At 36.9% G+C, this 15,406-nt stretch overlaps 1 protein-coding gene across 1 annotated transcript; it reads right to left on the bottom strand.

Annotated features, from left to right (window-relative positions):
* Window positions 1–10,090: 10,090 nt before the first annotated feature.
* LOC126703609 (aldehyde dehydrogenase family 2 member B4, mitochondrial) lies at window positions 10,091–14,507 on the bottom strand. Its single transcript, XM_050402632.1, has 11 exons — window positions 14,258–14,507; window positions 13,451–13,585; window positions 13,176–13,318; window positions 12,913–13,066; window positions 12,591–12,820; window positions 12,412–12,501; window positions 11,973–12,146; window positions 11,754–11,891; window positions 11,250–11,387; window positions 11,102–11,163; window positions 10,091–10,823 (listed from the first exon to the last, which is right to left on the bottom strand). The coding sequence occupies exons 1-11, from the start codon at window positions 14,343–14,345 to the stop codon at window positions 10,550–10,552; spliced, it is 1,626 nt and encodes a 541-aa protein (XP_050258589.1). The 5' UTR covers window positions 14,346–14,507; the 3' UTR covers window positions 10,091–10,549.
* Between the last annotated feature and the right edge of the window lie 899 nt (window positions 14,508–15,406).

The following is a 15,406-nucleotide window of genomic DNA, read 5'->3' as shown; positions in this document are numbered from 1 at the left end:
ATCAGATTTTAACCCGATTTAGGAGCTGGGTCATTAGATTATTGGTTGAACTACAAGGGAAAATAAAAGATAAAAAATATAAAAATAAGTTTGAGAACTCATAAAATAAATATGCAAATTGAAAAATGGAAATACATAAATAACTAATTAAAATTAAATCTTAAAACTAGCCACCTATATAATTCAAAATCAAGATTCCAAAAGCAACAACACTAGAAAACATAAATTAATAGGATGTCATAGAATAACAGTTAATTCTTTACTAAATAAAATCCTATAACATTAACTAAAAAATTAGTATATCTGATAATTTAAAATCTCATTCTATTCATATTACATATCTCATTGGTTGTACTCAAATCCCATGGATTATGATCTAAGCTAAAACTTGAAGCTCTATATATCTTCATTAAAAAGTCCAACATAACATCAATCTCATTATAAAATTTCTATTTTCATTATGTCTTGTTTAGAAACAACTTGTCTAGATTGCACAAGTCACAAAAAACCCTCTAGGTTTTATCAGGTTTTACCAATTCAATTGCATAAGTAGTCCCATTAAACAACCAGATTGACTTAGGTACCAGTTCAATGGGTTACTAGTTCGACCTGTTGGGCCTGGTTGGGTTTAATAACTATGCATCAAAGGCTTTCATTGTGGACATAGGTCGTTAAGTCAAATCATATAACCCTAATATTCTATCTCTCTTTTTTGCTTCTCCTTTTCTAGTTTCAACACAATCAATGTAACAATCTTACTATTACAAAAATATCAAAACTTTAGGGGCTTCTAGTATAGTACAAGAGCAATGCTACATACAAAACAATATTCAAAACTTTTTCCATAACAATTGAGTTGACAAGCTTTTACTGGTTTCTAGGCTTATCATTAACATCATTTTGTTATTTACCATTAATAATTTGCCAACTAAATAGGTGCTAAATTATTTGTGCAATTTTTTTTTTTTTTAGGGAGAAATTATTTGTGTACTTATTGATAGTACAATTTGTAAGGTTGAATTTATTCAACCATCTAATTGGCTTTATTCTGTGCCAAATTTGCTTGTAATTCAGCATTTAGTAACCCTGTATTTAGGTGGGTTTGATGTAAAGGTAGTGAGTGAGATAAAGTGAAGATTGCTCAAGAGTATGCAAGAAAATAGAGACTCGCGGCTGGGCCTCGCGGGTGACTCGCGGCTACAAGCCGCCAGATGCAGCACACGTGCCAAGCATGCTGGAAGGTGAACAGTCATGCAAGCCGGAGCACTACAGGACAAAACAGGACAACTGGCCATATGGTTATCTCGCGACTGGATCTCGCGACTTGGTCAAGCCGCGAGCCACCCCTGTTTTGTAAAACCTGACATTTCACATTCCTCTCCCACTCCAGTATAAATACCCCTTTTACCCACGATTGTAAGAGAGCTTCCAGAGAAAATTTTGAGAGAGAAACCCTAAAGAAAAATAAGATTGATTCACCCACAATTTATACCTTAGAGTCTCTATAAATTCCTCAACTCTCTTCCTCTCCATTGTCAAATCCTTGAAAAGCATTATACCAAACCTGATTCTCACCATTATCATTACTGTGAGAGAGCTGTTTGGATTTCTGGGAAGCAGTTAGGAAGGAACCAATCTTCATTGGTTGATGCTACGGTCTAGTAGCGGAATCCTGGAAGCTAGAAAAGAAAAAGGTTCGGCGCAACCTCGTTGGAGCAAGAAGCTTGGAGGGCTTAGGTGCACTGGGTAGATTAGGCTTGGAGGGTCTATTGCTGTCCATGTATCTCAATTGTATTTTCTAGTGGATTGTTTACCGCTTGGAGGGCGGCGGAGAGGTTTTACGCCGAGGGCTTCGATTTCCTCTTCGATAACACATCGCGTGTTGTCTTTGTGTTTGCATCTTCCTTCATCTCTATCTTTGCCTTTTTATTATCTGTTGTGGATTGTGTTTTGTTTCGGCTTAGATAGTTTTTACCAACTTCATATTATAGCATATGTTAAGTTTCCACACACTAGTTGTTTGACATATTGCTTGTATTGGTTAAGTTGTAATTTAGGGGTCTAAACGTTCAAAGGTGTTTATACACGTTTTTGAACTTTCACAATTATCAACAATTATATATGGATAATACAAGGTTCTATATGTACTCACCGACTTGCATGTTTACTCGAACTCAAAGACTTCTTGGTACTTAGTTCGAAGTGATGGGTCTTATGGAGAGATTCACACTGCTGCACCACACTCACTCGTGAGGATGGTATAATTATCTTGACATAGACTGAGTAGTCAGTGTCTCGAACTCAAAGACTTCTTGGTACTTAGTTCGAAGTGATGGGTCTTATGGAGAGATTCACACTGCTGCACCACACTCACTCGTGAGGATGGTATAATTATCTTGACATAGACTGAGTAGTCAGTGTCTCTCTCTCTCTCTCTCTCTCTCTCTCTGAGACAAGGTCCTATATGAGAGCAACTCGGGTTTTTGTCTAGGCCATTGATTTGTACATTGAATCCCATTCTTGTTTTAACAAGCTTGTCGCCTTGATTTCTTTATAAATTCACTCGGGGTGAATACTGAATCTGAATGCCAACAACCACAACCACAACCACATAAAGGAAAGGTCACACAGGTCTCAGTTAATAGCACGTCTCTAGCTCTTGTAGATCCATATCTCCAAGTTAAACATAATGGGCCTGCCTTTCAATGTGGAAAAAAAGGTGAGAAAATCATTGCAATTTGAAACTTGCTAGTTAGTCATGATGTCTAATATAGTAGTCGAATTATGGGTTTATAAAAGGGATGGAAAAGTGAGTCTCTAAAAAAATTGTATGTAAGAAAATAAGGTAAAAAGCCTCAATGATGGTTTGTTACTTTTTCATATTTTATATAACTTTTAGTTTTTAGATTTTAAGACATTATTTTCTTATTTTTATGGCTATTTTATTTATACTAAAATCCTTGCATAGAAATATAGTAATTATGATGTGTTCATAATTTTATTTATTTATTTATTAATTAAGTTTTATGGACCAAGCTTATAAACAAAAACTAGAGACTTCAATATTATGATGTGTTCACATGAACTTTGTTAGGGAAAAATCCTAATCCCCTCTTTGTCTATGTGTGAATTAAGATTAATAACTACTAAGTAATAGCAATATTATGGAAACAAAAAAAAAATTCCAACGAGCACCACATAAACACAATCACACAAGAATATCAAATTTTATGTGGAAAACCCTCTAGTGTAGAGGGAAAAACCATGGGGTAGCTCCGAAAAATATCTACTATGAAATAGAAATTACAACTATCAAGTTTATGCTAAACTTGAGTCCACAATAAATTGGATATAGAACAAATAAATCTCAAGAAGTAAATACAATTTCACCACAAATTCAATAGCAAAATCTTCCTCTAAATACTTCAACTCTCCATGGTTGTAGCACTCAAAAACTCCTTGAGAACTCCACCAATTTATCTTTCTTGTGTGTAACTTGAGCAAAGAAAAATGTCTCATTTTTCTTTTTCACTCTCTCACACTCTCACTGTGTTTCTCTCTATCTTTTCGGATTGCACCTCTCAGCTAAAGCTCTCTCTTTTGTGTTTCTTGCTCACTCTGGAACTCCAACACAAAGATGGCCCAATTGCTCTCTGTGCTTCAACTCTCCACTCAAGGCCGAATGGCCTCTATTTTCTTTCTTTTCTTCTTTTTAGTTTCAACGTGTCTCACACGCCTAAGTCACTGCCCAAGGAATGGCATGCTAACTTTGGAAGCTTTGCATCACTTCTCATAAGAGAAGTCAGACCTTCCCATGCATGTTCAGATTTGCATTAAACCAAAGAGCAAACTTTGTGGGCTTGAGAAGACAAGCTCATAAATGAGCTTTGACAAGAGTGGCAAGCAAGTGGGCTGGACCCACATGGTACTTGCACCCAACAATCTCCCCCTCCAGCCCACTACAAAGGAGATCTTCAACCTAACTCTTCAGTTAGTTAACATGTTAGCTGGATTTTCATCTGTGTGAATCTTCTCTAATTCAAATGACTGTTGTTCAACAACTAATCTCAACCAATTGTATCTCACCTCAATGTGCTTCGAGCGTGAATGGTACATAGAATTCTTGCTCAAGTCTATAGCACTCTAACTATCACAATTAACTACATACCCATCTTGCTTCAAACCTAATTCTTGGAGAAACCGTTTCAACCAAAGCATCTCTTTACCTGCTTTATTAGCTGCAATATACGCAGCTTTAGTTGTAGATAAGGCAACACACTTATGCAATCTTGACTGCCATGATATAGCTCCCCCTGCAAAAGTAAATAAATACCCAGATGTAGATTTCCTACCATCAAAGTCACCTGCCCAATTTGCATCTACATAATCCTCCAAAACTGGTTTAGAATCACCAAAAGTCAAGCACAATTTAGAGCTACCTCTCAAGTACCTGAAGATCCACTTCACTGCTTCCCAGTGATCTTTACCAGGATTAACCATGAACCTGCTAACAACACCAACTGCATGAGCAATATCTGGTCGTGTGCAAACCATAGCATACATCAAACTCCCAACTACTGAGGAATAAATGGTTGATGCTATGTCTCCCTTCTTTTTCTTTGATGAAGAACAAGATCTCTTTCTCAACTTGAAATGAGAACCAACAGGTGTACTGACTGGCTTGGCATGCTTCATATTGAACCTTTCAAGAATCCGCTCAATATATTTCTCTTGTAATAACCATAGCTTCTTAGCTTTCCTGTCACGTAGAATCTGCATACCCAATATTTGCCTTGCTAGACCCAAGTCTTTTATATCAAATGACTTGAACAAGTCTTTCAAATTTCCAATCACACCTGCATCTTGTCCTACTATCAACATACCATCTACATATAGTAGAAGAATAACAAATTTACCATTGAGAAATTTTCTAACATACACACAATGATCTGCATTTGTTCTCGTGTACCCGTGACCCACCATGAATGAGTCAAACTTCTTGTACCACTGTCTTGGAGCTTACTTCAAGCCATACAAACTCTGCTTTAACTTGCGAACCATGTGTTCTTTCCCTTTCACTTTGAATCCCTCTAGTTGATCCATGTAGATTTCTTCTTTCAAATCACCATGAAAAAAAAAATGCAGTCTTCACATCAAGTTGCTCAAATTCAAGATCCAAGCTAGCTACTAATCCCAAAACTACCTGAATGGAACTCATCTTGACTACTGGAGAGAACATCTCATCAAAATCAATCCCTTGTTTCTGACTGAAACCCTTGACCACCAATCGAGCTTTATACTTCACTAACTTGTCACCATCTTTTTTTAGCTTGAACACCCATTTGTTTCTCAGTACCTTCTTGCCTTTAGGAAGTTCCACCAAGTCATAAGTCTTATTCTTGTTCAAAGAATTCATCTCTTTATGCATAGCCTTCAACCAGCTTTGCTTTCCTTATGAGACTATACTTCCTGAAAACTTTCTAGCTCCCCCTCTTCAGTAATCATAGTATACTCAGAAGTGGGGTATCTAGTCAATGGATGATGCTCTCTAGTAGACCTTCTCACCTGAGGTTCTACCATCACTAGTGGAGGAGGCTACTCCTCCTACTTAACACCATATGTATTTGTCACATCATCACCATCAACACCTGCTGGCTCATCAACATCAAATTCAATTGGTTCATCACCATAATTCTCATCTTGTACCTCTTTCCTATTTGTGGCATTATTTGAGGAAGAAGAAGTAAGTGTAAGATCAAGAACACCTCCAACTAGAGCTTTAGGCTTTTTAATTTTCTCAAAGTCTGCCAAGTTTTCATTCTCATGAAAAACTACATCTTGACTTCTGATCATCTTCTTTTCTTTTGGATCCCATAACTTGTAGCCAAATTATGCATCTCAATATCCAACAAATATACAAGGAGTGGATTTGCTATCAAGCTTTAATCTTTGTTCCTTAGACACATGTACAAATGTCTTGCACCCAAATACCCTCAAGTGAGAGTAAGAAACATCTTTTCTTGTCCATACTCTTTCTGGAACATCAAAACCCAAAGGAACTGATGGAGATCTATTAATTAGGTAGCAAGCAGTCACAACAACTTCACCCTAGAATGACTGAGGCAAATTAGCCATTCTCAACATACATCTTATCAACAATAGTGTGGTTCATCCTTTCTGTCACACCATTTTGCTATGGGGTACTAGGAACTGTTTTCTCATATCTAATGCCTTTCTCAGAGTAGTAACTCTTAAATTCATTAGATGTGTATTCACCTCTGTTATCACTACGAAAACATTTCAAAGGCTTCCCTTTCTCTTTCCACCATGGCATGAAATTTCTTAAAGTGCTCAAAAACCTGGTCGTTAGTTTTCAAAACATAAACCCATACCTTTCGTGAAGCATCATCAATAAATGTAACAAAATAATTATTGCCACCTAAAGTCTCAACATCAATGAGACCACATATATCAGAATAAACAAGATCTAATACATTGAGTATTTTAGTAGAGGGTATATTAAATGAAACTCTATGTTGTTTACCAAATAAACAAAAGTCACAAGGATTTAGTGATGTACCTTTGGCAAAGGGAATGAGAGACTTCTTTGCCAAAATCTGCAACCATTTTTCACTCATGTGAGCCAGCCACCTATGCCACAAGTTAGGCGAAGAATTCTCCTGAGTTGCACTAACAATATCCTTGCACAACTTTACTCATGTCTTGTAAAATGTACAACAAATTTTCTCTCTAGCAAACACCAATGATCCTTTACTAAGCCTCCATTTTTCGTCATGGAAATAATTGCCATAACCTTCTTTATCAAGAACATGAGTGGAAATCAAATTTAGGCGAATATCCGGAACATGTCTCACATCCTTCAAAATCAGGGTGTATCCAGTGTTAGCCCTAACACATACATCACCAATTCCCACAATGTCGGCATAACTATCATTGTCTATCTTCATTCTCCCAAAGTTTCTCGCTTTGTATGAAGTGAATAACTCCTTACTAGGAGTAACATGGCAAGAAGTAGCTGAATCAATCACCCATTCAACATAAGGATCTGAAACTATACAACAATCATCTTGTCCTATGACTAGAACCTCATCTTCCAACACTATAACAGCAGCAGTGTTCTCATCATCCACCCTTTTTTTTTATTCTCTTTTTGTTTGTTCTTCCAAACCTTGTAGTGCCTTTTTATGTGACCTTCTTTATCACAATAAAAGCACTTGAATTTTCCTTTTGACTCTAATCGACTTCTAGATTTACCTTGCCCTTTAGAATTTCTAAACTTACTTCTCCCCCTGTTCTCTGTGACAAGAGCATGTGCAATATCCTTGCCCATATCATTTCTTCTAGTTTCTTCATTAAGCAAACTATCTTTAACCATGGCAAGTTGTAACACACCATTCGAAACAGAATTACTAAGTGACACTACCAAAGTCTCCCAACTGTCAGGTAAGGAACTCAGAAGCAATAAAGCTTGCAACTCATCATCTATTACTAGCTTCATTATAACCATCTGATTAACCAAGTCTTGAAACTCACTAAGGTGCTTGGCAATAGACTTACCCTCTTTAAGCTTCAAATTCACAAGTTTTCTAGCAATAAAAGCTTTATTTTAAGCTATCTTTCTTTCATAAAGACTCCTTAATTTTTCCCAAATCTGCATTTGTTTCCTAAGACACAAGGTGAAAAACACCGACATCGATGCATTGTCTAATACACCTACTAGTTTTTCTATTTAATTTCTCTCAGTCTTTATCTAACATATCACTAGGCTTGACACTATCACCCTCAATAGGGTCATGCAAATCCTTGCAATAAAGGACATCCTCCATCATCGACTTCCATATCGAATAATTCGACGCTGAGAGTTTAACCACAGTATTCATGGTCATATTCTCCATTTAATCCAACACAAGACAGTCAAACCCAAGCAACCAAAAGCTCTTGTAGGGACACAATTTGCAGCAACCCAAAGCGATACTGGGTTCGCATATAAATAGGCCCCAAACAATATAATTTGTAGAGCGTGGGTATAAAGAACTAGGTTAACTTTTGTACAATAAAAAGATTCACCCTCACGTATATTGAAGGCCCAGAGCTGGTACAACGATCGTTTTCTTTGGTAATCGATACAGTTCTTTTTCTCTTTTCGCTCTTCTTCCTTTGTCTCTGTTCTCTTTCTTTTCTTTTTTTTGTTCCCCCCTTTCTTGCGTGTTCTTCTTTCAGTTTATATACCACCATTTAAGTTTCATCCTCACCATACACGTGTAGGTTGGGTTCGGAGGATTTCTTTCTATCCCATCTGGCACCTCCTGGAACTTCCTATAAGCAGCTGTAAGATTGCCTCCTTACTGTTCAGGTATCACCTCCACATTAATGTGGCCAGAGAGTTGGTTGAGAGGTCATTAATGCGGAGGCAGCTGTAATTATAGATATTTGTTCGTCTTTTCCCTTTTACCCTTGGTCGGTTATCCTATCTTCAGTGGTGACATAATTCTGAGGTCCGGTTGCAACAAGACCTCATCCTGATTGTCCTCGGACGCATACTGCCGAGGAGTATAGCGTCCTCAGACGAATACAGAACTCTACCCTCGTGATATTGACTACCACCCCCCTCGGTAATTGCCTTATGACCTGACTTGGCCTCCTCGAGTAGATATGCATCCTCGGATGGGCCACAAGCCCAACGATCCTGACCTTAATGGGCCTATTGATCAAATGGCTCCCACAATTCTAATACCACTTGTTGGGGAAAAATCCTAATCCCCTCTATATCTATGTGTGAATTAAGATTAATGACTACCAAGCAATAACAATATTATGGAAACAAAAAAAAAAATTCCAACAAGCACCACATAAACATAATCACACAATAACACCAAATCTTACATGGAAAACCCTTTAGTGTAGAAGGAAAAATCACAGGACAGTTTCGAAAAATATCTACCATGAAATAGAGATTACAACTATCAAGTTTATGCTAAACTTGAGTTCATAATAAATTGAATATACAATAAATAAATCTCAAGGAGTAAATACAATCTCACTACAAAACCAGTAGCAAAATTTTCCTCCAAATACTCCAACTCTCTATGGTTGTAGCACTCAAAAACTCTATGAGAACTCCACCAATTTGTTTTCCTTGTGTATAACTTGAGTAAAAGAAAAATGTCTTTTTCACTCTCTCACACTCTCACTGTGTTTCTCTCCATCTTTTCAGACTGCACCTCTGAGCTGAAGCTCCCTCTTTTGTGTTTCTTGCTCACTCTAGAACTCACACAAAAATGGCCAAATTGCTCTTTGTGCTTCATCTCACCACTCAAGGCCGAATGGCCTTTGTTTTCTTTCTTTTCTTCTTTTCAGTTTCAGCGTGTCTCACACGCCTATGTCACTGTCCAAGGAATGGCATGCTGACTTTGGAAGCTTTGCATCACTTCTTATTAAGAGAAGTTGGACCTTCCCATGCATGCTCAGATTTGCATTAAACCAAAGAGCAATCTTTGTGGGCTTGAGAAGACAAGCTCATAAATGAGCTTTGACAAGAGTGGCAAGCAAGTGGGCTGGACCCACATAGTGCTTGCACTTGAGCTGGACCCACACGGTGCTTGCACCCGACAAACTTTTGGCTAGGGGGATGAGAGGAAGAGGAAAATTATACTCTGGGTCTATTTGGATTGAACTTATTACTGCTGAAACTGAAAACTGAAAACTAAAAACTGAAAATACTGTAACAAAATAATTTTTAAATGTGTGAATAGTATTATGAGACCCATTTTTAATATTTTTTTAATCTGTAAACAGTGTTAAACAGTATATAAACAGTGTTTAACAATGCTATTGTCCCCTAAAAGTAACGCCTGCAGGAGAAAAAAAAAAAAAAAAAAGTTAAAACGCAGAACTCAAAACATGGGTTTCAGCCAAATCCAAACCCAGCCTCTCTTTGTTTTTCCACTGTTGGAAATTTAACTGAGTCACTTTTTGGGAGTTTGTGAAATTCTATAAATAATAAGATCTAAGAAATAAAATCTTAACCTTAAAATGCCCTTTCTCAATTTTAAGTAAAATGGAGAGATCCTGCACCAACGAGGCGTACTTTATTTTCCATTTTGAACTGTAAACAACCCTTGTGTACAATTTTTACTGGAAAGCAAGATTAATAAATGTCTTAAGCCTGACATCAATGAGTCAATGGCATTTGCCTCAAAAAATGTCAGCCATAACTGCAGTCAGGTTAAAGATAAACCACATGATAAATTTCACACTCGGTAGAAGAGGTGCAACACCATTCACATGAGAAAGATAGCACAAAATAACATCATCATCATCATCACTCAAAATGTCATGCAGCAACTCTAGGCAACTGAACACCAGGATTTGACAAAGATGCAACAGCAACATTGGGGCAGTCAAGTTCAAACAAGCAAGTTTTCTTGGGGAAATTGATACTTTCTTTGCATTTTTACAAGCCGGCCTGTGTATGCTCTCCTTTATTTAGGATAAATGAGACTATTACAATAAGGCGGAACTTAGACACTTACAACCATGCTGCCTTGTTCAGAGGAGTAATAACAGCCTTGACTTGCAAGTAGTTATTAAGGCTGTAGATTCCCTTCTCCCTGCCTATACCGCTCATCTTGTACCCACCAAAAGGAATCGCCGCATCAAACACATCAAAGCAATTAATCCATACAGTACCAGCTCTTAGAGCTCGGGTCAAGGTGTTGGCAGTGTCCAAGTTTTTCGTAAAAACTCCTGCAGCTAGACCATAGCGTGTTGCATTCGCTCTTCTTATTACTTCATCAAGATCCCTGGTATAGAGTACAAAATTTGGAGGAGACTTTTAAGTATGAACACAAATAAGTACATTATTCTTTTTTGTTGGCATGTACATAAAGAGACCAGTTTTTAAGTTTTCTTTTTCATGGTGTTTTAAATGTAGCCCTTTGTTTGTTCTTTGTTTTTTTACTGTTGACCATATAGCATTGCAGGCAGGACATATGTTTTTTCCATAGCATCAGCTTAGAATATGGAAAAGATGAAAGTGTTCATGACAATTTTAGCAGATTGCAGGAAGTTTAAGACTCACTTGAATTTGAAGATAGATTGCACTGGGCCAAAGATCTCATCCTGTGCTATCAACATATCATCCTGATTGATGAAAATATCAAATTCATGTTACATCATTTGGTATTTCATGCATAATAGAGAAATTATTGGAGAGGAATTATTAGTACCTGAACATTTGAGAAGACAGTAGGCTGAATGAAGTAGCCTTTGGAGCCAAATCTGTCACCTCCACATTCAAGGGTGGCATTGCTTTTGATTCCAGCTCTTATGTATCTAAGGACTTTCTCAAATTGCTCCGTGTCAATCTGGGATTTTCATAAGGTCCAGAAACAGCATCACTTGATTTGTTAGACATTACATGACTAAGATGAAATAGAACATGTCTCAACACCTTTGAAAAATGTATTACTCCCATGGATTTTTATGTTCAGTTGAATTAAAAAGTCCTTAGGTTTTGTTATATTCACAATCCCATTGAGCCAAAACAAAATAGAGAAGGCTGCTGTATTATTGAAAGCCATGGGTATTATTCCCACGTCAAACTATGAATCAGGAACTGGAGAAATTTACTAAAGGTCTAATTTAAACTGCCAAGGACAGCAAAAGATAGATAAACCAGAATTTTTGGAATTAATAAGAATGTGACAACCATTTCATCCTCAGGTACATACCTGAGGACCTTGTTCCACACCCTTCTTGAAGGGATCACCAACAACACGCCTCACAGCACGTGCCTTTGCTTTCTCTAGGAACTCATCATGTACACGTTCATGTACATATGTACGAGAACCAGCACAGCAGCATTGCCCCTGGAGACAGTATAGCATTCATCTCTCAAATAAAGCATCCACGTCTTACAAATCCAGCTGTGGAAAACCACTTAAACAAACCTGATTAAAGAATAGAGCAAAGTGTGCAAGCTCCACAGCCTTATCAACATCAGCATCCTCACATACTATGAATGGTGATTTCCCTCCTAGCTCTAGTGTTACTGGCTTAAGATTGCTTCTTGCAGCCAATTCAAGTACAATCTTTCCAGTATCAGTTGATCCTGTGAAAGCTAGCTGCAAAGGCATTGGTAATAGTTTCAACACAAGTGGTGCAATTGTCCAAAATAAAAAAGGTTTTCCCAGATCGGTAGTTTTAAGGCCTTGACAAGTGATACGAAATATATGCTAGCCAGAATCTTCACAGACTCAGACTCTGTGTGGCAATGAATATTGGCAGGAATAGAAAAATGATTTCAAGGAACAGGTTAAGTTGCTCTCTATATAACTGATTCATCAGCTATAAATTTATGTAGCCTGAATACTAGTGATCCCAATATACCTTATCCACGTCCATATGGCTGGCAAGTGCTGCACCAGCAGTCGGACCAAAGCCAGAAACTATATTTAGAACACCTGGAGGAAGACCGGCCTGTCACAAAGGATGCAGAATAAATTACAAGATCATTCTTGAGCAAACAAAGCAAAGAAAAATAATGCGTAAACAATCAACAAGCCCACCTCATGGAATAGCTTTGCCACAAAGAGTGCTGTCAATGGTGTTTGCTCTGCTGTCTTTAGGACAATGGTATTACCACATGCTAGAGCAGGCCCAACTTTCCAAGCAAACATGACAAGAGGAAAGTTCCAGGGAATGATTTGCCCTGCGACTCCAATTGGTTCATGCAATGTTTGCACATGATAATCTCCATCAGCCGGAACTGTTAGTCCATGGATTTTATCTGCCCAGCCTGAATAATTTATAATAAAAAAATGATTAGAGAAAAACACAATGCACTCTGAAATAAAAGCAAAAATATAGAATTAGCTTTAGTGTTCTGACCAGCATAGTAGTGAAATAGCCGTATAAACAGTGGTAATTCAGATTTGGCTGCTTGTTCATAAGGCTTCCCATTGTTCCATGTCTCTAGAGCAGCAAGCTCATCACTGTGTTTCTCAACCAAATCGGCAAAGCGCAACAATATCCTTGATCTTTCCTGAAACCCATATATTGTTTGCAAATGTTTCATAAAATTTGTATACATTTAGGAATCACCCACATACTAATTGAATAGCAAAACAAAACCAGAGGCGTATTCTTCTTACATAAGCGGTCATCCTTGGCCATGGTCCCTCATCAAATGCCTTGCGGGCAGCGGCTACAGCACGGTTGATATCTTCTGCATCACCTTCAGCAATATGAGCAATCACTTCCCCAGTACGAGGGTCATAAGTTGGAAATGTTTTTCCTGCGACCAATAGAATGTCCAAGATTAGCTCCATCAGGAATCATCAGTCACAAAAATATTGTAAAATACCAATTAGTAAAAGTACCCCATGAAAAACAAAGAACTTGTTCAAAGAAAAATAATAACAATTACCTGATACAGCATCTACAAATTGCCCATTAATCAGATTCTGAGTGTAATTTATCTGAACAGGTGGAATGATTAATTCCTCAGCTGCTGCAGCTGTGCTAAACCTGTGGATGCTTCTCCCACAGCCAGAACTTCTTCCTGAGGATCAAATTTTGTAAATAACTTCATCAAACAAGTTTGGTAAAAGATGTGAGAATCAAATCTAAAACAAAAGAATAATAAGGAAAACTAGGGAAAAGGCTTAAATATTGCATGTAGTGGTGGAGAAGAATTTTGGTAACTGTTTTGCTTCCAATCTACACCAAATTACACGTTCCCTTCTTGTTATATTCACCAAATAGAAAAATAGGTTTCCTCTATCATTCTAGATAAACTTTCCAAATAAGAAGGAACCCCATCTCTCAAAAACCATGACTTGTTGACTCTAGTCCTTTATTGATCTTGTTCATCGTCAAAACCTCAACCAAGCCAGGCTTACTCAAAAGTTATATACAATTCCTTTTTCTCAGTCCTTATACAGTGAAAAAGACTTTTCAAAAAGCAAAAAAGGAATTATTCAGATTCAAAAAAATTTTATCTTGTTTTCTCTCACACAATAAAGTTTTTGGCTTTCTAAACTATCTTCTATACAAATGAAAATAAGTAGAAGAAAAATTTTGACACCAAACACAAGTCATGAAGATACAAAGATGTTATAATTATCAGTCATGTAAGGAAACATAAAAGCAAGTGAAACCAAAAAGACAGAAAGAGAAAAGGCAACAAAATTAAAGAAAAGGCATCATTTATCATCATCATCATCATCATCACCTAGAGAGGAAAGCAGAGAAGCAGACCCAGATGAAGAAGAAGCAGCAAGAGAGCGATAAAGCAAGGAGGAGAGTCTGCGAGCTGCCATGGCCACACAGAATTACCTCAAAGTTCTTTCCTTCCTTTTTTTTTTTTTTTTATGATAAGAAAACAGAGTGTGCTCTGTTTTTATGCTCAAGTTGGCAGAGAGCTCACACTCATGTATTGTCACATGTAGCACTCTCTCTCACTCCGAGCCAGAAATGTGAATGTGACTTCTTATCATTTCTAGACGTTATGTTTTGTGACTATGATTATTGGGTTAGATAGAGATAACTTTAAAAAAAAGGGAAGTGGTTCTATTGGTATATAAATATGATAGATTAGATATCACAATCACTGGGGCCTCCAATATATTGGAAAAATATATATAGACTTTTAGAAATGGAAATAATCAAAGTAGAGAGAGAAACCTCAGAAACGACAATGGTGTTTCTCACCTGCATAGTGCACACTACAGACTGTGGAATGTGGTCTGTTTGCATCTTTATCGAGTGCTCTCTACATGTGCAGGTCCAAAACTAATTTATATTGTATTTTATTTTATTATATATACATTTTTTTTTTCAAACTAGTTTTAAAGTAATTTCCTTCGATTTATTAGGTGATGATTAATAAAACAATCTACATATATTATTTAAAAAGTCGTGTTATTTGTTAAAAATAAAAATCGAGCGACTAAAAAGTAAGAGATGATTTTATTAATCCTAGTAAGTTGGGGAATTTTTTTTTTTTTTTTTTTTTAATTTTCCTCCAAATCATATGAGTGGCAAACTTTTGCTTTCTCTAGTACTTTTTTTTTTCTGGGTTTTTTAGTTTTGTTTTAGTATTTTACAATTTTGAGTAATACTAATAAGTATAAGTACTTTGGTTTTAGCCAAATTTCTGAGTAGGAAGTATATTGGCTTATTGTTTGAAAAACAAGAAAAAGGGAAAAATGGTAGAGAAAGAGTAGTACTTGGCTATTTAGTTTGTAAGGTAAAGGACTCAGTGAATAGTACTAAGAAACCAGTATAGAGTTGGGAGTGGAATATTATAGAAGAAAATTTCTACTTTAACAGCCAATTAGTGCTTGTCTGCTTGGAACTTTGTAAGTTTCACATGGGCTTA

The sequence above is a fragment of the Quercus robur genome, chromosome 10, assembly GCF_932294415.1.
Source record: "Quercus robur chromosome 10, dhQueRobu3.1, whole genome shotgun sequence".
Lineage (NCBI taxonomy): Eukaryota > Viridiplantae > Streptophyta > Magnoliopsida > Fagales > Fagaceae > Quercus > Quercus robur.
Note: the sequence above shows the minus strand (reverse complement) of the source record. Positions and strands in the feature narration are given on the sequence as shown.